This window comes from Hyaena hyaena, unplaced genomic scaffold (genome assembly GCF_003009895.1).
Source record: "Hyaena hyaena isolate Hyena2069 unplaced genomic scaffold, ASM300989v1 scaffold_58, whole genome shotgun sequence".
Taxonomy (NCBI): Eukaryota; Metazoa; Chordata; class Mammalia; order Carnivora; family Hyaenidae; genus Hyaena; species Hyaena hyaena.
In genome coordinates this window covers 4,287,626-4,310,892 of record NW_024080689.1, presented here as the reverse complement: position 1 = coordinate 4,310,892, position 23,267 = coordinate 4,287,626, and the positions used below count along the sequence as shown (strand labels likewise).

The 23,267-nt window shown below is 61.5% G+C and overlaps 1 protein-coding gene across 4 annotated transcripts; it reads right to left on the bottom strand.

Annotated features, from left to right (window-relative positions):
- Positions 1-1,635: 1,635 nt before the first annotated feature.
- Positions 1,636-22,412, bottom strand: DLG4 (discs large MAGUK scaffold protein 4). 4 transcript variants are annotated; one of them, XM_039231601.1, is made up of 20 exons: positions 22,303-22,412; positions 14,595-14,759; positions 11,170-11,223; positions 10,993-11,043; positions 10,657-10,781; positions 10,387-10,556; positions 10,151-10,287; positions 9,868-10,012; positions 7,158-7,453; positions 6,959-7,061; positions 6,692-6,806; positions 5,345-5,521; positions 5,018-5,054; positions 4,894-4,921; positions 4,728-4,775; positions 4,499-4,600; positions 4,045-4,217; positions 3,060-3,169; positions 2,516-2,607; positions 1,636-2,367 (listed from the first exon to the last, which is right to left on the bottom strand). In XM_039231601.1, the coding sequence occupies exons 1-20, from the start codon at positions 22,330-22,332 to the stop codon at positions 2,261-2,263; spliced, it is 2,265 nt and encodes a 754-aa protein (XP_039087532.1). In that variant the 5' UTR covers positions 22,333-22,412; the 3' UTR covers positions 1,636-2,260. The 4 variants fall into 4 exon arrangements, with proteins under 4 accessions (XP_039087532.1, XP_039087533.1, XP_039087534.1 ...); XM_039231602.1 differs by having other exon boundaries at positions 10,993-11,052; positions 14,694-14,759; XM_039231603.1 differs by having other exon boundaries at positions 14,694-14,759.
- Positions 22,413-23,267: the final 855 nt, after the last annotated feature.

Genomic DNA, 23,267 nt, shown 5'->3' with positions numbered 1-23,267 from the left:
CAAGCTAAAAGAAGGATTATTTGGAAAACGTCCTTGGAAGTTGTGCTGTCCGCCCCCCCCCAGGGGGGGAGGCGTCAGTCACCTGGGAGGGTTTCCTAAAGTCCATGGCCCTGGGGCCCTACCCACAGGATTTGGTGGGCTGGGCTCTTGCTTAGGGTCTGTGCAGGGCGAACCACAGAGAGGTCCACTGGCTTAAGTGACACAGCACTAGAGACCTCTCTCTCCTTGGATCAGCTCAGGGGGGGCAACCGCCCCGCCTTCGGAACTGCTGAGCCTCGATGGACCTTTTGAATCCAACTCTTAACTTCTGTCGGCGGGGGCAACTCAAACTGCCCCCTGCACTGTTTAGGGCTTAACCATCTCGACTCTCAGCCCCCTCCCCCTCAGTCTTCCCCGTGGGGGCCGCTGACTCAGAGGGGGAAAGGGGGCAGGTCCACAGCCTGTCAGGCACGTGAACACTGGGCAGAAGAAAAGCGGAGACGCGATGCCGTAGCCGGCAGCACCTGAGAAGCTGCAGCAAGTCGGGGCCGGGAGAATCGCACTCCCTAAAAGAACCAGAACTTTTTTTCCCCTTTATAATAAAGAACTCGGTAATAGACCATTTCCCTTTTTGCCCAGTCTACCGGGAAGCTCTGGGACATATTTACCCTCATAGCTACATAGCTACTGCATCTGTTTTTCCTTTTTTTTTTTTTTTAATCTTTGGTATTGAAGTCCCATTTCCCTACCCTGGTTATTGGCAAAGTTGCTTCAAATCCTTCTGTAGAGGGGCGCCTGGGTGGCTTAGTCGGTTAAGCGTCCGACTTTCGCTTAGGTCATGATCTCGCGGTTTGTGGGTTCGAGCCCCACGTCGGGCTCTGTGCTGACTGCCAGCTCAGAGCCTGGAGCCTGTTTCAGTCTGTGACTCCCTCTCTCTCTGACCCTCCCCTGCTCATGCTGTCTCTCTCTCTCTCTCCTAGAAATAAATAAAACATTAAAAAAAAATTTAAAAAAAATCCTTCTGTAGAGCTGGGGCATAAAGAGATCCAATAAATGCAGCATTTCTTACCAGCAAACCTCTGTAAACGTCATGGCCAGAGCCCAGCTCTGTCCGGAATTCTCCGAACATGAACCGAGAAAACTCCCCTTCAGGATTTTCCCTCAGGGAGCGTTCTGGGGTCCGGCAGGGCCGAGACAGGCCAGGAGTGGGATCAGGGGTGGCCTAAGCGGGCAGCGACCTATGCCGGCCCGGCTTCCTCGTTCTGGGTCTGTTGGTGACTTTGCACCGTGCCTCCAGCCCCTCCCAGACCCACGCTTCACTGCTGACCCAGGGCCCCTGATTTCAGCGTCCCTCCGAGGACCCCGTCAGGCCACCGTTCCCGCTCGGGGTCGGCACGGAGAAAGATCCAGACCACCAGACCCTTCCCTATGCTCCCGCCCCGTCTCCCTCCTCACCCGGGTCCCAAATAAGCAGGCCACACGCCAGGTTTCAAGTATCTGTCTCTTCCGTTCACTCTCTCAAAAGAAAAAAATAAATAAATTGCAGAAGGCGGCAGCATTTCCAGTCTTCCCCTGGCTCCCCACCCCCAACCCCGGCCCACCCCCCACATTCCCACTCCCTAGACCCATCCCTCCCCTTTCCCCCCCAGAAAAAAAAAAAATTCCAGGAAAAAAAAAAAAGCCACAGTTAGACCTTCCACTCATGCAAACCGGCAAAGAAAAAAAGGTGGGGGGCATGTGGAAGGCAGGGGGCCCACAGGAGAGCCCCCCACTAATCCCCCCCAAAAAACCACCTTTGAGAAGAAAAAAAAATGGGAAAAACTAAATGCGAAACCAAGGGACATGGGGAGTCATGACGGGGACAGGGGTGACCCCAGGCCTGGCCTCAGGGGAGAGAGGAGGCCTGTGGCCCTGCGTCCCTGCAGCGGGGTGCTCCTCGAGGGGCCCTCACTTCTGGAATGTGTGTGGGAGGAGAGGGGGGAGGGCAGGCGGCCCCCGGTGGGTCTGTGTGTGCGTCGGGGGCGGGCAGGGGCTAGGGTCCTACGGAGCACGGCCCGGGCTCGGACCGGGAGCCTGGCCCCTCCCCAGACCCCAGGTTCCTGGGGTGCGGGGGTACATGCAGGGGAGTGTCCCCCCTCCAGGGCTGGATCCGGTTAGAAAGGAAATAAATAAGAAGGGACGGGAGGGAGGCGAGGGGGTGCGCAGGGCTTGGGCAATTCAGTCCAGACCAAGGGCCCGGGTGCGGGAGAGAGGGCGAGTCCAGGCCACACCAGGGCAGGAGTCAGAGTCTCTCTCGGGCCGGGACCCAGATGTAGGGGCCTGAGAGGTCCTCAATGACACGCTTCACCTTGTGGTAGATCTCCTCAAAGCTGTCGCCCTCCACGATGGCTGGGGGGGGGAGGGGAGGGGGGTGAGGCCAGAGCAAGGGGCCTCTTCTTCTAACTGTCCAAGCTCCACCCAGGGAGGGCACCCCTTTCTCTACCACCCGCCGGGCGCGCGTGGGCGCCCGGGATGTGAGCGAGGGCCGCCACCTCACCTGAGAAGCACTCCGTGAATTCCTGCTCCAGCTTGGTGGCTCTGTCGAAGGCTTTGCGAGCTTGTTCCTCTGTGATCCGCTTATTAATCTCTCTGTGGAGAGCGAGGGAGACGCAGATCTGAGCGTGGGTCCCGCCCCGCCTTTCACCTCCTCCATCCAGGCAAGTTCAGTGGCAACCAATATTTTCTGATTTGGAGCACGCAGCAAAAGGCACAATCCCCCGTGTCTTCTCCAGGGCCACAAACGAACCCCCAGACCCCGCCCCCCAATCCCACCCCAGCCGGGTGTGGCCACTCCAGGGACCTCTCCAGAGCCTCATCCTTCCGGCCTTCGGCCCGAGCCAAGGGACTGACTCTAACTCCCAGCGGCCCGGAGGCCCCGCTGGGCCAGCAGGTGCGCGCCCCAGGGGCTGCTGGGAGTTGTAGTCTGGCCCCTGCCCGAGGCCCCTCGAGGGCTGCTGTCCAAGGTCCTGAGGGGAGAGGGGGACAGAGGCCCAGGGCCACAGGTGCGGGGGCGCGGAGGGGAGGCCCCAGACCATACTCACAGCACATTCTCCAGGGAGCGGGGGCGGATGAAGATGGCGATGGGGTGCAGGTGGGCCGCCTGCAGCCGCCGCACGGCATTGGCCGAGACGTCGAGGATGCAGTGCTTCCCCTGGGGGCGGGCAGGGCAGGCGGACGGGGACCGGCAGGTGGCGGGAAAGGGGGACGGGGGCGGCGGGACAGGACACGGTGAGTGGAAAGGTGGGGGATGGGAGGGTGGCCAAAGGGAAGTGACACGGATGTCAGAAGACACATGGCCAGAGAGTCAAGGTGGGAAGGGGGTGAGGACAGAGTTAAAGACAGAGAGAGAGAGAGGGAGGGGCAGACGGAGCGCAAGGGGAGGAGCCAGCACAGGGCGAGGGCGTTGGGGGTAATGAGGGAGGGGTGAGGAACGGGCAGGAAGGGGACCCGAAAGACGGGGCACAGCCAGGTCAGGGGGGCAGCAGTGAACAGGGTGGAGGGGTGGAGGGCAGGAGAGAGGACGGGGGAGGAGAAGTCGGATGGGGGGGCAGACAGAGGACAGACAGATGGAAGAGACAAGGAGAGACAGGTGGGAGGGAGGAGAGGCAGATGGAGCAAGGAGCCGTGGAGGAGAGAGGGCAGAGTGGGGGGCAGCAGGGGAGCGGGGGGGTGGGGATCCCAGGAGCAGGTGAGGGCAGAGGGCCGCAGGGGAGCCAGACAGAGCGAAGGACCACGGTGCGAAGGCCACGCCACCAAGGGCAAGGCCACAGAAGAGAGGGGAAGTGGGGCAGGGAGGAGGGAAGGGGGGAGAGGGGACAGATGGCGGAGAAGAGTTTGGGGTCAGGCGGGGAGGGAGGGAGGCAGGGGGAGCAGGCGGTGAGACAGAGTTGCCCAAGAGGAGGAGGTGAGGAGGGAGTGGAGACCCAGCAGGGAAAGAGACAGAGAGAGAGAGAGAGTTAGAGAGAGCTGGAGGGAGGCCATGGGGTGGGCGGGGGGAGGAAGCGGCCGGGTGCCCGCGGGCCCTACCTGCTCGGCCACCTCCCGCACGGACTGGACGCTGGTCCCGTACAGGTGGCTGTTGTACTGGCCGGCCTCGATGAACTTGTGCGCCTGGATGTCCTTCTCCATCTTCTCCCGGGAGGACACGAAGTGGTAATCCCGGCCATCTATCTCGTACTCCCGCTTGGGCCGCGTCGTGTCTGCGAAAGTCACCCCACCCCCCAAGATCTAACCGCCGTCGCTCTCGCTTACAGCCTGCCTACGTCAGACCGGGGAAGGGGGGTGCTGGAGAGACCAGGGCTGCGCACGGGCCGTACCACCTGCCCCCCGTACACCCCCTCCCAGGGCTCCCAGGGATTTGAACGGGGCAGGAGCGTGGCTGAGAGGCGCCCCTTCTCCGGGAACCCCTGTGTCCTCCTGCGCCCCAGGGCCTCAGGCCCTCCCCCACCTCCCTTCCCCGCCCCTTGGCCGCGGCGCTCACGGGGAACACAGGATCCGAACTTGTCGGGGAACTCGGACAGAAGGTCGTCATTGGCTCGGTCCTTGGTGGGTCCAAGGATGATGATGGGGCGAGCATAGTGCACTGAGGACAGAGAGCCAGCTCAGGGTGGGGGACAGTCGGGGGAGGGGCTGGGGTCAGGGCTGGGGGCGGTTAGGGGCCGGGGTTAGAGCCGGGGAGCAAGCTGGGCAGGGGCGGGGCCGGGACTCACCTTCCATCTGCGTCACCGTCTCGTAGCTCAGAACCGAGTCTTCTCGACCTAGTGGGAGGCAGGGCGTCTGCGAGGGGCTGGGAGGCCGGGATCTTGGGGCCCCGTGTGGCCTTCCTGAGATACCAGGGCTCCCTCACCCCAGCTTGCCCAAGCTGACCCCACCTACCCTGTGATCCAGAGCTGGAGCCCCAATCCTACGGAGAAAGAACACAAAGAGTGCGCCATGAGGTTGGTGGGCTTCAGCCCCCTGAGTCCCCGCATCCTCCACCCGAGCTCACTCTCCCACCTACCTTGGCCTTTAACCTTGACCACTCCCGTCGTTCGACCCTGTGGAGGACATGGAGGGGTGGGAGGGTAGGGGAATGGCCAGTGAGGGGGCTGAGAGCTGCGAGCGCGCGCGCACACACACACACACACACACAGGCACACACGCAGCACACACGCCCCGGCCCAGCTAATACCATCACCTTCCAGCAGTGCTCCCGCGTCTGGGAGTGGGGAGGCTGCCTGGCAGACAGGGTTCAGAGGGCAGGCCTCTGGCCTGCTGGGTGCCCCTGCCCCGGGCACTCTGGGACTGGAGCCCTGCGGGGGGAAGGCTGCAGGCACCAGAGCCTCACCGCCGTTTTCTGGGGATGAAGCCGATGTCGTCGGCCTCGCTGTCGGGGTGGACCCGCCGCGCCTGCCACCACTCCTCGTCGCTGGCGTCCAGCACGTGCAGCACGTCCCCGAAACGGAAGCTCAGGGCCTGGCTCAGGAAGCCACAGTCCTTGGTCTTGTCATAATCAAACAGGGCCCTGCAGGGCGGGCGACAGTCGGTCAGACACCGGCCAAGGTCTGCGGCGCACCGACACCCAGCCAGGCCTTCGGGTGAGGCGGGGCGCTCACAGCCCTCCCGCAGGGGCCGCAACCGCTCCACCGTGACACACAGCCCACAACCCCTAAACGCCCCTCAGTCCGCACTCTGCCCGAGATCAGACAGGCTCTGGATCCCCTGCGACTTCTACAGAAAGATCTGGAAGGCCGCCCACCGTCCCAAGAAGGCAGGCCGCAGGCCGCGTGCAGGGGACAGTCACGTAGCTAACGCGAGACGCGCTCCAATTCAGGAGACAGAACAAGACCACCCTTTGCTACCCCTGACCGTCCCCATCAGTCCCAAATTCCTGTCAGGACGTCAGAAGCCCTGGCGTCGGGCCAAGCAGGGAGGGCAGGACGGCGGAGGCAGCAAAGACACAGCACAGGAATGAGACTGAAGGGGAAGAGACTGCGGGCCCCCTGGGAGCCACAGCAGACCACCCCTGGGAGCCCGCCGGACCCTGGAAGGGAGGGGAGGGTCGAGGGGGGTCAGAGCGGATGGCGGTGCCCGTCACCGAGGGAGGAAACACTGGTTCAGCGAGACACAGGGCGCAAGGACACGGGAGAAAGCCATGAGCCCAGCGTGGGGGGTGTTGGCCGGGAGACGCCGGGGGACGTCCCGGTGGACGCGTCCAGAGAGCAGATGGCCAGAAACGCAGATCTGGACCTCCAGGAAGGGGTCGGGCCAGAGCGGCCGGGAGCCCCGAGGGGGAGGGGCAGGAGCCACAGAGCCGATGCCTGATGCCCGGGAGTGAGAGAGCTGTCACCCCCTTCCCTGTGGGCGGCAGCAACATTCCAAACAGCCAACAGCACCCCCCCGGCCCCCCCCCTGCTCTGCCAGGCAGTAACCTCGGGGCTACCCAACCGTGGAGGGTCCTGAGGGAAGTGCCAGGCTGACCAGGGGCCAGAAGGCCGTAGGGATCCTCCAGGCAGACGCTATTTTCCAGCTGATACTATTTCCCAACGCAGCCCTGGGCAGCAGGGCCCAGGAACGGTGGTGGCTGCCGTCAGGCCCGGGGCGGGGGGTGGCGGGGAGGGACAGCAGCCAGGCAGGGCTCAGGGGAAGGGCTAGGGGTCGGGGGCACAGACGAAGAGACCAAGAAGCGTCCAACCTGATGTAGAAACCCCTTTTGGGGTTGCTCCGCAGGGAGGCGGTCCCTGAGCCCAGGCTACTGTTCATGAGCTGTTCCCGAAGGTCGTGGATCTTGGCCTCGAACCGGCTGTACTCTGAGAAAGGACGAGAAGGTCCCTGAGCTCTGCCCTCCCGCCCCGGAGCTCAGCCACTGCCCTCCCTCGCCCCCACTGGAGTCACCAGCTGAGGAGACCGGGCTCTGAGGAGCCTCTCAGCTCACGACATGGGGGCGCTGCTGGCCTGGTACCTTCCGGTTTGTACTGAGCGATGATGGTGACCGTCTGACCCGCGTTCTTCAAGGCAATGGCAGCCTGCTCGTGGCTGGCACTGCGGAGGTCAACGCCGTTCACCTAGAGAGGGGGGACAGGCTGAGCCGCTGGGGACGGGGACCAGGCTCCTTCCCCAGAGGAGAGGAGGGGTGGGGGCAGGGGCCGGCCTTCCCTCACCGAGAGGATCTGGTCCCCCTTCCGCAGCTCCCCGCTGAGGTCCGCAGGGCCGCCGGCCAGGATAAAGGAGATGAAGATACCCTCACCGTCCTCGCCACCCACAATGTTGAACCCCAGGCCCGTGGATCCCCGGTGGATCACTATCCGCCTCGGTTCCCGGGGAATGTCTTCCTCCCCGAGCAGGTCCTTGGCCACCGGCGAGTAACGCCGAGGGGAGGTGGGGGTCATGGCTGTGGGGTAGTCGGTACCCAGGTAGCTGCTGTGGCTAATCTCGTTGTCCAGGTGCTGGGAATAAGCTGGAAGATGCGGGAGAAGGGATGAGACGGCGCTGGCTGCCTGGAGGGCAGCCCCCCACCGCCCCACCTTCCCCCCAGGGAGCCGGGAGAGCCAGGCTCAGGGGACCGAGTGTAGGGCGGGGTGAAGGGGGCGTCAGATCCCAGCAGCGTTGAGGGGCATGAATTCAGGGGCTGGTTCTCCCCGGGGCAGGGGCGGGAGGTCCATCGATTTGAAGGTACCATGTCGTCTGTACACCAGGGGCGGCCAGTGGAGGGGAATACTGGCACCAGGCTTTGGTGGCTGTCCTCTGGGTGCTGAGTTTCCTCAGATCTGTCTATAAAATTCCACCCCCCCCCTTTCTCTCTCTCTCTCTCTCTCTGGTTCCCCTGCTCTTGGCTGTCCGTTGGTGGGGAAAACTAGGTCATTTGTCTGATAGAATTTCCTCCTTTCTACTGGAGAAATTCTTTTTAAATGTTTTATTAATGTGACGTTTTTATTTATTTTTGAGAGAGAGTTCAAGCAGGGGAGGGGCAGACAGAGAGACAGGGAGACACAGAATCCGAAGCAGCTCCAGGCTCGGAGCTGGCAGCACAGAGCCCGACGCGGGGCTCGAACCCACGCGTGAGATCATGACCTGAGCCGAAGTGGGATGCTTAACTGAGCCACCCAGGCGCCCCTCTAATGGGGAAATGACTGCTCGCATCTTCGTGCCGTTCCATGTGCCATGTTCCTCCTATAATTCATTCTAGAGGCTTCATCAAGAGTCAAGTCCAGTTTTTTGACAGAAACCCTTCATGGGTGATACTATGTACTTTCTACCACATCACAACGGGATGCAAGGACGTCTGGCGGCCTTAGGGAAGACGAGCTGGGAGCCTCAGCTGTTGCCAGCCCACCCCCATCATGCCCCCACCAGCGTCTCCCCTAAGAGCTGCCCACTGAGGACCACTGCCTCGTTTTGACAGTTCAGGACCCAGTGAGGCTTCCCTGGGGACTGCAAACCAGAACATTCTTTTCTTCCTTCCTTCCTTCCTTCCTCCCTCCCTCCCTCCCTTCCTTTCTTTTTTGTTTAGAAGAAGAAGGAGCGCTTATCAGTGGGAATTATTCTATAAAAAAAGAACTTTCCTTGCGCGCCTGGGGGGCTCAGTCGGTTGGGCGCCCGGCTTTGGCTCAGGTCACGATCTCATGGTTCTTGAGTTCGAGCCCCGAGTCGGGCTCCATGCTGACACCTCAGAGCCTGGAGCCTGCTTTGGATTCTGTGTCCCCCTCTCTCTCTGCCCCTCTCCCGCTCCTGTGCTCTCTCTCTCTCTCTCTCTCTCTCTCTCTCTCTCTCTCTCAAAAATAAAAACAAACATTGAAAGGAAATTAAAAAATAAATAAAAGTTAAAACACAAAAAAGAACTTCCCCGTATCAACCATCTGGTTATTCTGAGGTACAGTCTGTATAGGAAAATGAGAATGTACAGCTGACTCCTTCCCCGCATTTGCCCGTTTCATTACGAACGGGCCCCTAGCTACCTCCAGAGGTGCCCAATTATTCCTAAGCGTCACTATGGCCTCACTGACTCCCACCTATTTGAGGGGTTTGATTGCGTAAGCAGAAGCCCCTCCTGAATCTCTACCACGCCCTCGGGTCGGGGCAGCCTCACAGTTTTCTCGCCTGTTAAGATGTCACAAGCCCGTCCTGAGCGTTTCCGGTACAAGATCTGGAACAGGCCCTTTCTCCAAGGAGCCAAGCCTCCCCCTCGGAGGAGAACTACTCATCATGGGAAAGGAAACCCCCGGGATTCCTAGCTTACTAAGCTTTCACGTGAAAACGGATGTTGAGTTTCATCAACGCCTTTTCCTGCATCAATTTCAAATGACCTTACAACTGGTGTCCGTTGTTTCATCCAACGAATCATACAAACAGGGTTCCCAACACAGACTGCCTTTAGTTTTCTGGAAAAAACCCTACTTGGTGACGACGTCATGGCCTTCACCGGCTGCTGTGTTTGGCCTGTGACTACGTTCCTACGAACTTTTACTTCCCTGGTCAGAAGCAAAATTCGTCTAGAGTTTCCATCTTTTATGTTATCTTTGCGACCCTTTGAAATGCCCTTACGGAATGAAACATGAACCTTTTTATCTGTACTTGTGCTCAGAAAGCGCATAAGAATTACCTACGCCTTGAAGATTTGAGAGAAATTAGCTACAGAACTATCTGGGCCTTATGGCTTCTGGGGGAGGGACTGGCGGCAATCTTTTCTAGGTTATTCCACTGTACCTGATTTCCCATCTACCCTCCAGCCACAGAAGGAGAGAGACGGTTTGGATGTTGAAGGGAGCACCTGCAGAGGAGCACTCACCGGGATGTCATGGTGGTACCTGGGATGGGTCATGGGGGTAACTGGGATGGGCCGCGGGGGGCTTTGAGGTTCAGGGGGGTTCTCACAGGTCGTGATGTCTGGGGGAGCATAGCTGTCACTCAGGTAGGCGTTGCTGGGCTTGGCCACCTTCAGGTAGACGACGTCGTAGGTGTTCTTCAGCGCCGCCACGGCGTCCTCATGCATGACGTCCTCCAGCCCCACGCTGTTGACCTGGGGCCACGGAGGGAGAGCTCAGGCAGAGCCAGAAGCGGGCCCAGGACACACACGCGGGGGGAGGGGTGACAAGGACTAGGGCTTCCCGGGAGGCGAGACCCAGGTGTGGGCCGGAGGGGCGACAGGGCTCCTCACCGCTAGGATCTTGTCCCCAATCTGCAGCCTCCCGTCCTTGTGGGCGGCACCCCCTTCGATGATCTTCGTCACATAGATGCTGTTGTCCCCAGGAATGTGCTGGTTTCCTACACCCCCCGCGATGCTGAAGCCAAGACCTGGAGAGAGGAGAGGGCGGAGGTGGGCGTCCGGCTGCCCGGGGAGGGCTGGGGGCAGGGGACGGAGAGGGTGGGGGTGGACACAGAACGGGTCACTACCTTTAGGCCCCTTGATGAGTTTGATCTCCATGAGCTTCTCAGCCGGGGGCTTCCGACGCATGACGTAGAGCCGGACGATGGAGCCCGCCTCCTTGAGGGCCTCCACCGCCGCGGAGTGGGTCACCTCCCGCACGTCCACTTCATTCACAAACAAGATGCTATCGTTGACCCTGGGGGCAGCGAGGTGGGCCTGAGCCAGGAGCGTCCTGTGCCGCCCTGGCCCTCCCTTTCGAGGGATCCGGCATCCTGAGGCCCGCGTGCTCTCCCCACCTGAGGCGGCCGTCCTGGGCCGCAGCCCCGCCAGGAATGATCTTGGTGATGAAGATGGATGGGTCGTCCCCAATGTGTGGGTTGTCGGTGCCGCCTGCGATGCTGAAGCCCAGACCTGAGTTGCCCTGGGCGGAAGGAGGGGAGCGGCGTCAGCCCCCCTGGCGGCTAGCTCCGGGCAAGGCGACTTGGGTGGGGGAGTGGGAGCGGGGCCGTGACCGGAGCGGGAAGGGACGAGGCTAAGGGACTGGCCACCCAGAACACACAGGCACAGAGAGAAGTACGACAGGGAGCCGGGGGGACCGCAGAGCGGGGTGGGGGGGGAGGGAGCCTGCTCACCCTTTCCAATGTGATCTCCTCGTATTCCATTTCCCCCTCCGTCCCGTTCACCTGCAACTCCAGCACGGGCCAGAGACACAAGACCAGTGAGATGGGCGCTCCGGCCGGAGCGCCGGCCCCCGCCCTCCCGCTCTCCCCCCTGCCTTCTGCAGCAGCCCCACAATCTAAACAACTCACATATCCCGGGGCTTCTAGAGTGTCTGTGTTCACAATCACAGGAGGAGAATTGGCCTGCGAGGGGACAGAAGGAAAGCCTCCTCAGCCTGTGCTCAAGAGGAAGCCTGTCATCAGGGGTCCCGCCTGACTGGCTACCCTTTCGGCCTCTTGAACCAAGCCTGCTCTTGAACCACGCAGGGCCCCAGCTCACCCCGCAATGCACACACACACACACACACACACGTGCACGGCCCTAACGCCGCCCCGCCCAGGCCCCCTGCATGTGGAAGGAGGTGTCTGAGAAGCGGAAAGGGAGGGAGAGACAACCAGATGGGTAAGCAGCAGGTGGTAAAGAGTGGGGGGGGCAGGCGAGAGGGGGAGCTTCTCACCGGATGTAACACCACGGGATTCTACTGCCCATGCGCTACACACATACACCCCAGTGCTTACACGTCCGCCGGGTCCTGCCCCCATCCCTGTCCCTGGCGGTCCGCATACACCCGGGGGCCTTGAGAACCCTCCCTAAGATTTGCCCCTCACCTTCCTACACATTTGCCCTAAACCCTGGGTCCCGGGAATCCGGGGGTCCCCCAGCTGCAGGCCCCTCCCTCCTCACCCACCCGCCATCCAACCCACCCCTTCCTCTAAGGACTCTGTTGCCTAGCAATGGTATCTAAGCCCAGCCAAGGCCTGGGGAGACCCACCTCCAGAAGGCCCTGTCGCCAGGACAACGGGGGGGGGGGGAACGGGGAGATGGGCGTGGCCTAGGGGCGACCACACTCCCAAACGCGGAGGGGGTCCGCTAGCCCCGCCTCTCCTGCCCTGGGCCCCGCCCCCCGGTAGCCAGGCGAGAGAAGTCCAGGCTGAAGAGGTTCGCGGGCGCAGCGCATCCTGAAGGCCCCCTTTCTCCTCTTCTACGCCCCTCACCCTACGCAGTGCAAAGGACGTCAGGAAAGGGGGAGTGGTGAAAGACATCCGGGTCCTATCTTCCCATCTACAGCCCCCCCCACCTTCACTCCGCAAAGGGTTAAAGTGGGCGTGCCCAGGCCCTGACGTCAGGCGCCTCGACGCGGCAGGGTCTCTAGACTCCGGGGCGGGGCCAGCTTCAGGCGGGTCCTAGGGGCTTCCCCAATTGCCAGGGCAACCGAAACCCCGTCTCCATGGCAATGGGGGAGGAGGCCAAGAGCTTCCTTCCGGGGTCTCCAACCTATCTCCTCCTTTAACAAGTATTTATTTGGAGCCTACCCAGCGCGAGGCACTCATCACGGATTCCCCAGACTCCTGGATCTCCCCCCCACCCCAAGGGCCCCTCCTCCCTCCCTCTGTTTCTCAACACTACACGTTACTTCTCGAGCTCCGTAATAGGTTTCATACCCGCAAATCCATTAACACCGCCAACCTCCGACCCTTCAAATCTCAGCAAATGCTGTTACCCAACCAATAGCCACTGCCGGCCAAAATCCCCTCCACAAGGCTGTCCTCCATCCCACAGCCTAACCTCCTTGCCCACCTCATCCCTGTCCTAAAACCTCCTTCCCCGGGCCGCATCCCTCCTCCTTGGCTACCTGCCTCTGCTCCCCACCCTGTACAGCAGCCCACAGCCTCCACCCGTATCCCTGCCCCACCTTCTGTTTCCAGCCTCCAGCCCAGCCTTCGCTCTCCACCGCTTCAGCCCTTATCTAGCATCCCACACCCCCAACCCCCGCACCCCCGCTCTCCGGCTCAGTGTCGGGCTCTCATCCTCCACCCCAACTTCTGACGCCCCAGAGATACCCACTCTCCCTCATCCAAGCTTCAAACCCTTGAGATTCTGTCCAAATCACAGTCTGTCTTTCTCAATCCATCCCCCATCTCCTCTGCAAATTGAGACTTCGGTCCGCCTGGGTCAGGCCTGGTCCCCAGCACACCCCCCCCCAGGCCACCTACTGGCGGGCTCAGGGCCACCAACACTCTCTCCTTCACTTCCCTGTGCTTCCCGAACCCTGATCCCAACACTCAAGAGCCTGAGCCCACTACCAGCCAGCCCGCCTCCCTCTTCCCCACATCCGCTCCCCAGGGGGCTTCCTGGTCCCATCCCACAAAGGGCATCTTTAGTCGGCCTTTGTCCACTCCTTGTAGCCGCTGAGCTTCACAGGGACACTCTGTGAGGTGTGTCCTCCTCACCTCCAGGGCCAGACTTCCGTTCCTCTCCATCAGCTCAACCTTGGCCCTGACTCCACAGCCTCACCCGGTCTGTCCCAGCACCTCTCCCCTCTCAGGGTCTCTCCATTTTGCTACAGGCCAGAGAATAGTCTTTCTTTCCCTCCTCTTCCTCACCCCAGAACCTACCACGGCCCCCTCCCTGCCTCATCTCTAGGTTCAGAAACCTCCTCCCTGTCCCCTTGGTGAATGCCCGCAGCCTCCCCCTTCCCGGGGCATCCTGCAAGATTCTGGAATCCCACCCCTGGCCGCACAGTGCTCCCCTCAATGTCACTGCTTGCCCGGGGCCTTCGTCCCTCCCCCAGCCTGCACCCCAAGAAAAGAGGTGTGAAGGGGAAGAAGATGGAAAGTGGCCTGGAGGAGGGAAGGTCCCAGAACAAGGCCTGGGGGGGGGGGCTGGAGAAGGGAAGACAGAGGGTGAGCACAGAGGGGGAGGAGAAGGGGAAACAGGTGGTGGATAATATAATGGGGGGGCGGGAGGGGTTCGAGGAGAAAACGGTGGTGGCCGGGAAAGGGGAGAAGGGACACTAGGGGGCGGGACTGCCAGAGAGCCCGGGCGCTGGCCGAGGAGGACCGAGCCCGCGGGCCTGAGCCGGGGATCAGGGAGCGAGCGGGGAAGTGCGTGGGAGGAAGAGAGAGACAGCATCCTGGAGCAGCCAGCCCGCCCGCGGGGGGAAGGCCGGGGAGGAGGGGAGGGAGCCCGGGAGCGGAGCAGAGGCCGGGGCAGGGGACCGAGGCAGAAGGGCCCCACGACCGGGAGTCTCCGACCAGACAGATGGAAAGGGCTGGAGACTCGAGCACACGGTGAGCCAGGCCCAGAGGCCGGAAGCGGGGGGAGGAGGCGGAGAAGGGACCAGAGCAAATGAGGGCAGCGGGAGCTCCGCACGGAGCTCAGGACGCAGAAAACGGAAACGGAGGTGGGGGTGTGAAGGAACGGAGAGGGCCTGGGGTGGGGAGCATCCTGGGGGTGCACACATCTCAACACACGTGCGTGCAGGCACGCGCACACACGCACACCCCGGCCTTAAGCTCTACACCCCCTCCCCCTTGGCCGGCCTCCGTTTCTCCTCGGAGGGGACAAGGTGTTTCCGGCTCGCCCCCCCCCCCAAGCGCCCCCTCTCCGGGCCCCAGCCGCCCGGTCCCGGTCTCCTCCCACCTACGCCTCTCGCCCTACCGGCCCTTGGGGGTGGCTGTAGCTCCGAGGCTCCGAGCGCCGCACTGGGGAGGGGGCCGCCCGAGTCTCCTACCTTGAGGGGGGAGAGGTGGGCGTGGCCCACGACCCCTTGGACGGCCTCGAGGTGGGACAAGCTCCTCTCCGCCACGTGCACCAGCTCGGGGGCGTTTACCTGGTTGGGGAGGTGGGCCGGGCTGTGCTCCAGAGGGGGCGTGTCTTCATCTTGGTAGCGGTATTTCTGGGGATGGGGACCGAGGCGTCACCGGGGCCGGCCCAGCGCCTCGGGCTCCAGGCCGTCCGCCTGGCCGCTCCTCCCCCCCCACCCCCCGCCAGGGCGGTGCGGAAGGCCCTGAGGCCTGACCAGTTCCTCCCCCTCCCTGTCCTCCAGCCCATTGGCTCCCCTCGCTCCACCCTCCCACAGCCCCTCTCGGGGCCAGGCCGCCACCTCTCTGGCTCGTCCCAAATCCCAGCCCCTCCCCCCTGCCCCCCACTACCCCCCTCCCCGGGGCCTTCCACGCGGCACACCCCCTCCGGCGCCTTAAGATACTAGTCCCTGTCACATCCAGTCACTGCGCCAGCTCTCTGACACTCTGACCCCCCATTCTCGACGTCGGTCCCCAACTTCTCTGCCTCCCCTGTCTTCACCCCACTCCCCAGGTCTGTAAGCTCCCTCGTCCATACTCCAGCTGCTCACTCCCACCCCAGCCTCACTGCCTCAGTCTCCCCACCGCAACCTCTACCCCAAGAGCGACTGGCTCTCCAGCACTGGCACGCCTGGCGGAGGCAGGGACCGCAAGTCAGGCCCTTCCACTAGCAGGTACTTGGCACAGCCCCCCGGGGCCAGGGCAGAGCTGAACGCGTCCAGCTCTCCCTCCGCTGGCCCAGCTGGCTCCCAAGTAGGCTGCATAGGGGCCCCCACGAGTCTGGCCCCATCCCTCCAAATGCCCAGAGGCCCAGCCAGTTAATCGGATATACTGGGAGCAGAAGGGGGGAGGAACGGAGGCCACAGCGCTCGGGAGGTGGGGAAGGAATGGGTGTCTTCCAGGCGGGCCGACTGGGGAAGGAGGCAGAGCGCTGGGTCTCAGGGTGGATTCCTGGCCTTCCTCTGGCCTTTAGGAGTAGAAGACTCAACATGACCCTTGAGTCCCTTCCCAACCAGCCAGCAGCCATCTCACCAGCCTCCCACGCTAGCTTAACAAGGACACCAATAAATGAGATTAACTGGGGGCCAGGGAGACAGGCAAAGGGCAGCTGGAGACCGCACTGGAGGGCTGGGTCCTCCCACATCTGCCGCTGCACACCCCAGGCGCCAGGCCCCCACAGAGGCAGACCCCTCCCCAAACCCCAAGCTCCCGGGTTCCCTAGGCAGGGTTCCCTGGGGGACAAGACAGAAGACCCCGCCCCGGGTCACAGAGATTAAAAAAAAAAAGAGAAGGCAGAACTTCCCTCTCGCAAAAAGCATCTGAGAAGCTGAGCACCCCAACGTTGGGAGGGCGAGATCCAATTGGAGGAAGCTTGTCAAGGTCAACGTCTGCTGCTAGAGTAGGATTCTGAAAACTCTGAGGATGTACCCCAAGTATGGCCGTGGCTAAGGGCACAGCAAGAGAACAGAAGGGAGACAGTGTTGCCGGGGACATGAAGCCTCCCCCCCCCAGGACAGAGAGGGAGCACCTCTAAGAAGGAACACAGGGGCTCATCAAGATGCACTCGGTTTTCTGGCTCGAACACTCGGGGAGAGAATCCTGACCCCCAGGTTGCAAGATCACGGGCACAAAATGTAGAGAAGAAGGAGAAGGAAAGAGGGGGTGGGGGTATAAATTAAGTAGCCCCCTCAAAGTCTCCGCCACTGTGGATAACAAAATTCCATGAAGTGGAAGAGAGTGTTCATTCCACACCCTGAAAAGGTGGTCTGCAGCCTGAGACTGTGCCCCAGAACTGGGGGGCCGGGGGGCCGGGCGGGAGTGGCTCTCGGGTCTACTTCCCAAGGGTCTCATCCCCTGCATGGTCACGAGGCAGGGCCCAGGGTCAGGGTCGGTTGCAGCTTCTAGTCTCCCCGAGCCTGGGGGAGGGTCTGAGCCCCCGCCCCTCCCTCTTCACCCCCGTCTCACAGAGGAAATCCCTGAATCTGATGGAGGAGCGTCAGGGTGCACATAAAGAAAATGGAATCACAGAAATTCGTCATTTATTCTAGAGAGGAAATGAAGGTAAGTTTTTCTCACAGTGAGACTGCAGACACGTCTCCCTGCCCTACCCCCATGGGGTGGGGGGTGCTGTCTAGGACTTAGGAAAAGACTCCCCCGCATTAGGAGACGATGTGAGGGAAACGGGGCACATGGGAAGGGTACCAAAGTTCCCAGAATGTGGCTGAGGGAGGTGAGGGCCTCTGTTGGGTCCCTGGAGACTGTACATGTAGTAAGGGGTTGGGGGGAAGGGGGGGGAAACGATTGGAGGAGTGGGGGTGGGGGAGAGTAATTCCAAAGCTGCAGACTGACTGGCAGGTGGGGGTCGGGGGCAGCACCTGTCAGTCCCAGATTACAGGACAACTAAAGCAGTACCGGGGCCAGAAAGGAGGATCCCCTGCTTTACCCACTGGGACTCCGGGCCCCAACCGCGACACTTCCGCTGCTACTGGGACCAAGTCTGAACCCCCAAGACACCAGGGCAGAGGCAAAGAAAAGGCCTGGGGATCGCTGTCGTTCCTTTCCCCCTTGGCCCTCTCATCACTGGGGGCCCAGTTGCATAGAATGACCTGGAACGGAGGCTTGCACCCCCAAAAGAGAGGGGCGTGAGTGAAAGTGGGGATGTTGAGAAGAGGGGCGACCCACTGCACCTGTCCGCGAGACACTGCAACCCAGAGACCCCGCGCCAAGCAGAAGGAAGAGCGACAGCACTTGAAGCTTGCACCCTGAGATTTGGGGGGTCCGGGAAGAGGGGAGCGGGGCCGGAGCCCGTACCGCGGCACGTACCACGCAGAGACACATGGAGGCGAATCTGTTCCGAGCCGACATGGAGAAGGGGAGGGGGACTGAGGGGAGGGGGCGGGTGGGAGAGCAAGGGTCCCAGGGTTGGGGGAGGGGGAGGGGCAGAGGGGCGGGGGCTGCGGCGGACGCGGCGACTGGAGGCTGCGGCCGGAGGGGGGGCGGGAGGCGCCTGCGCAGTGCGGGAGAGCGTCACGATGGGAGAGAGGGGGTGAGGGGAGACCCTCTTAGCCATCAACTTCCCAGGTTCCAGCTGCTTCTCTGTGGACTTCTCCTTCCACAGTATACTCCTATTCCGAACCCCTAAAGAAACACTCCTGAAATTTACCGTTTATAGCCGTAATTCTCATGTAATTTCCTGCCCTAAAATCACCAGGCCCTTAAAGACTGCCAAGGCTCAATGGACCACTACTGGACTCCTAAGGTGCAGGAAGGAAGAAGCACTCCTCTCTCACTGCAGAGGGACCCCCCCCCGCCCCGATCTAAAATGCCTCCCACAAGCTCCACCCCGCTTCCCCCCCCCCAAAGACTGTTAAAACGGACCCCATGCCCTCAGATGCCAAGATCTCTCCTATTCTAATCAGCAGTCCAGCCCCATAACTTGTTAGCCAGACAATGCTTTTCAAGAGTTTAAGGACCACAGACCCTGGCTGTCCCCTCCAATGAAACCACCGTTTAAACCATCCCCTTTAAAATCATATCCCCCAATCCACTAACAGAGACCTTGAAATGAGTGCAAATATTACCCTTGCTATAATGTAAACATCCAAACAAGCAGTCCTCAAATTCCTCTGGGGTCCCCTCTCCAAATCCCTGTTTCTAATGAGATACTCATGATTTTCCAATATGCCCGGCACCCATACCACCAGCGGGCGCCCTGCTGGCTTGGTGGGAAGAGCACGCAACTCTTGATCTCAGGGTCTTGAGATCAAGCCCCACATTGAGTGTGGAGATCACTTAAATACATACAGTTTAAAAAAGAAAAACTTAAAAAAGAACACACCCTTCTCCAATTCCTGGGAGTACTTAATGTATCTTGAGGCCGATCCTCCAAGTTCTATTGAAATCTCTTCGATTTATTCCCAGACCTTTAAATTAATAGGTCTTTCCCTTTCCCCTTTCTTCACCCCTCAAGCTTACACATCACTCCTTTTCCTGGCTGCCCTTCCTACATCTCCACGTCACCCCCATGATTCTGAATTCCAACACGGTTTTAGAAGAGTGCTCCCAAAGAGAACTATCCCCTCACACCCAAGCCTCAAAAAATATTCACCAAAGTAAGATCTGGCCTGCAATTTGCAGTGGCCCATAAATCTTCCACAACACCCGAAAACGACTGCCTCAGAGGTCTCCATTTTCTCCCAAACAACTGAGCCTGAAGGCCTCTCTTTCCAAATTTTATCCCATTAAACGCCCACCTTCCCAAGTCTTAAAGCCCACTGAGCAGTGGCCTCAAATCTGCTTCTCTGGCTTCTCTGTAAGGCCCACACAGGGCACAGAGGACAGACTGCCCTAGAATCTCGCCCATGTCCCTCCCTTCCCGTTGATCGGAATCTGTTAGATGCGCCCCCAAGATGACCCCCAATGCCCTAGTTTCGCATCTGGGTAGACTGCTCACATTCTCAGAGGGAGGCCTTACGGAAGGGCTGGACTCAGAAATGCCTTCTAGAACAGAAAATACACGGGCCCTGGTTCTCCACCAGTGGGCGCTGTGGCCCATTAAGACCCTCCTCCATCCCCCATTTCCTTTTTCCCTCCATTTTCCGTTTCCCTGTTGCCTGGCAACGCAGCAATCAAGGACTTTGCTGTCGCCTAGCAACCGTCTCCCTGGAACATAGAGCTGAGGTAGGAGGTTGTGCTCTGATGAAATCTGAACAGGCCTCCATCTTAGGAAAACGGAGACGTCAGACCGCCCAGCCTTCGGATTCTCCTTTCCAAAGACCCCCCCGCACCCCGCAGTTCCTCGGACAACAGGCCCCTCAACCCCCCGTCTCCCTCCGGCGCGTGGGACCACGCCACGCCCCTGCCGGGTCAGCCCCTCCCTCATTTCGGTCAGGTTACCCAGCCCTCAGGCCCCGCCCCTTCCCGAGGGCTGCCGCCCGCCTCCCTCGATAGAGTAAGCCAGACCCCGCCCACCTGCCTCCAGGAGGCCACGCCCCCGTCCACTTCCCGCCCATTCGCTCCCCCGGCCTCGCCCCCACTGGCCCTCCGCCACGCCCCTGTCCGCCAATGAATGAGGCCTTTGGCCACACTGCCCCGCCCCCGGCATCTCAGCTTCGCCCAATGAGGACCACCCGGAGGGTTTAACCGCTTCGCCTCCGGGGCTCCGGCCCGGCACCCCGGGTCTTGTCCCACTCCTCCCCCTCCCCCACCGGCTCTGCTCCGCCCTCCGACACCCTCGCCCGGCCCTCCAGGCGGCCACGCAACTTCAGTCGTCGCCGGTTGCCATGGCAACGGCGGCAGCAGCGCGGGGAGAAGGGGGAGGGACGGGGGCGGAGTGGGAGAAAGAGATCCTCGGAGGCAGACGCCGGCAGAGACCCCGTCACGGAGTAAGCCTGAATGTTAGCTCTGAAGGCGCAGTGAGCACAAAGCACGGCGCCTGGCGCATGGTAGGCTTTCAGTCCGTGTTCCTCCGGTTACTGCGGCAGGAGTCTAAATATAGGCAATGGAAGATGGAGGGCTCTCACAGGGAGCTGGGAAGCTCAACGACCGCAAATCCTGAGCACCCCCTACCCCACCCAGCGTGTGGGGAGCGGGGGACGATGGGGGTGGGGGAAAGCAAGGGCCTTGTGCCCCCCTGCTGGCTCCCCGGGGCTCCCCTCCGCTGCCCTGGATACAGTTGAACCACAACTCCCGACAGCCCCACGGACAGCAACCGTCTAACATTGAGGGCTCCTGTGCCCCAAGGCCTTATGGGAGTTGGAGTCCCCGTCCTCCCGAGACTGACAAGTTTTGCGGGCCGAGGAATGTGGCAAGCCTGGGTCTCCTCCACGCCTTGTAAACCCCCAAAGGCTTGATTGATCCTCTCTGCGCCAGGCCCCTTCCTTCGGGGACGCTCTCCCTCTGGGCTCCATCGATGAAGTAGGAGTCTGGAAGGGAGATGAATAAACTCCCCCTCCCAGAATCGCTGTCGGTGCCGGCAAGCCCCTCACCCTCACTCGCATATGTGTGTTCCCATGTTGGAAGCAGGGCCCACACGTTCCAACTGGCTTTCTGGGTACACCTGTACCCGGGGGGCCCCAGCCAGGGAACCTAAGGCCCAAGGCAGGAGACGGGAGAAGCTAAGGACCAGACAGACATTAAAGGAGACCAGGCCAGAGAAAGGTGAGGCACAAAATTCCACCGCCGAAACCACAGGGAATGGGGGAAGCAGCAGCATGGGAGAAAGCCTGGAGCCCACAGACTGGGGGGGAGGGGGACAAGCAAGTAGCTCCGGAGAGGGGGTGGGGGCTCCGGACCTAAAGGTCCTCAGCCTCCAGTCTCTTCCATCCATGCTCACACGTGCACGATGCATGTGTACACACATGTGTGAGCTTGTGGCAGGGAACATGTGTGTCCTCAGCTCCCTCCCCTGAGAAGCTGCAGTTCCCACTAAATATAACCCCCTCCCCAGCCTGTGACTCACCCGGACCCCGCCTCCCCGGCCCCCACTTCCTGTCCCACCCCCCAGCCCCCAGCTGCCTGCCACCCGCCCAGGCCTCCCTCCACACACCAGGCACCCAGCTTGCCAGTCCCAGACCCTCACGGCCAAGACCTAGGGATTCTGAAGCCCACCAGGGGCCCTGCCTGTGCTCCCCATCCAAGATCTGCCCTTCCCAGGCTCGGACCACAGGGACAGCCTCTTCTGACCCCGGCCCTGCTCCAACTCCTTTTCACCCAGGGAGCCTGCAATCCAGGTGTCTTCCCCCACCTTGATCCCAAGTGTCAGGGGTAAGAGGCACATTCCCCTCCATCTGCTCCCCTCCCTCTTTCCCAACATGGGGAGGGTACGGTGTGGGAGGACACAGTGATATTGGGCACCTGCCTGGGCCACCCCCAAATTCTGCACCACCCACCTGGCCCCCCTCCTCAGGCCCCCTGTAGCCCCAAAAGCTCTCACCCTCAGGGTCTGGCAACCTCTCCTCCCTCCCATGGGAGCACCCCAAACCCTCACCTCACCCGGTCCATTCCCTCAGGTGATGCTAGGGCAGGCCCTGGCCCTCTGACAGCTCCCCGCTTTCCCCAGTCCATAGGATACAACCGCAAATGGACAGTCCCCCCGAATCGAGAGCACCCCCGAATGCATCCACCACAAGATGCTTGCTCTGTAGCTTGAAGGCCCACCCCTTCTCCGCCAGCTGACACCCCCAGACCGCTCAGGCACTCACAACCAATAACCTTCTACCCCCATGCCAAGTGCCCCCTGACACCGCACAAGACATCTACAAGCCAGGTTGTCCCCCAGGAGGGAGGAGGATCCCCCCCCCCCCACGTAGTCCACCTTCTCATGTACCAGAGCAGCACTTCCATGTGAGCCGGGCTTCTCCTTAAATAAGTCTCCCTCAAGCATCGTTGGTGAACCCCCGAACCCCCTGGCCCCCCCAAGCCACAAGACGGCCCCAATTTTCCGTCTCTCTACAGGTACGAAGGGATCACTCCAGGGGGCACCTGTGGCCAAACCCAGCATTATCTCAGATGTGAACCCCCAAACTAAATCATGACCCCCAAATACATCTTCTGGTGCGGTGGCTCCTGGGCCCCCGGCCCCAGGTTAGGCCTGCCTACCCCTCCCCACAAACTCCCCCCCCGCCCCCCCATGCTTACCTTGGTTGTCACTATACAGAGACAGTCCATGTTGGGGGGGCTGGCCGCGGCGGCGGGTGAGGGGCTCTGACTTCATCGGAGTTTCGTTCCTCCCCTCCGTGGGTTCTCACCCCTCCCCCCTCCGCACCCCACTTTTGCAGGGGGGGCCAGGATGGGGGGAGGGGTGAGAGGGGAAAGAGGGGGTTGGAGAAGGGAAGGGGAGGGAACGTGGGAGGGAGGGGAAGGGGGCCCTAAAAGGGGGTCCCCAGTGGAGGGGAGGGGGCTTGGGGAGCACACCCCGATTCTCAGGAGGGGCGGGGGCACCGGGGGCTGGCAGCCCCGGAGTTCGGGGGCTGGGGCATGAGCTGGGGTGGGGGAGGGGAGCTGGATTTCGGGGAGCCCCGGGGGAGGGGGGGGTCTTGCCTAACGGCCAGGGGCTAGGGGCCGTGGCGGGGGAGTGGGGTGGGGGGGTCGGAGGCGGCAGCGGCCGAGGGAGCCGTGGAGCCGAGGAGGGAAGGGGAGAGAGGAGGAGAGAGGAAGCAGGGGGAGGGAGGGAGGGAGCGAGGAGCGAGAATGGGGGGGTGCCTTGGCAGAGTTAACTGCTTCGGCGCTGGCAGGAGCCCGGATAATGGGAAAGGAGATAAGAGCAGATGCAGAGAGGCCCTGAGGCAAAGATGGAGGCCTGGCCGGGCACCAGCGCCCGCAGCAGAGATGATGAGGGTGGCTCGTGTCAATCAGAGGAGGGAGCTCCCGTGCCGGTTTAAATACTGGAGCCAGGCCCTGGCAGGGGGCAGGGTGTGAGGGAGGGGCTGGCAGGAGGGAATCCTTGGGGGTGGGGGTGGGGGGGGGGCTACTTCTCCCTCAGGGTGCACAGAAGGAAGTCTGAAAAGTAATTTTGTCCTGGGCTCCTTAGTGCCTGAAACTGGGGCAGAGATAAGGGGGGAGCAAGAAGAAGGGATACAGGCCGGGAGGGAGAACATTCTCTG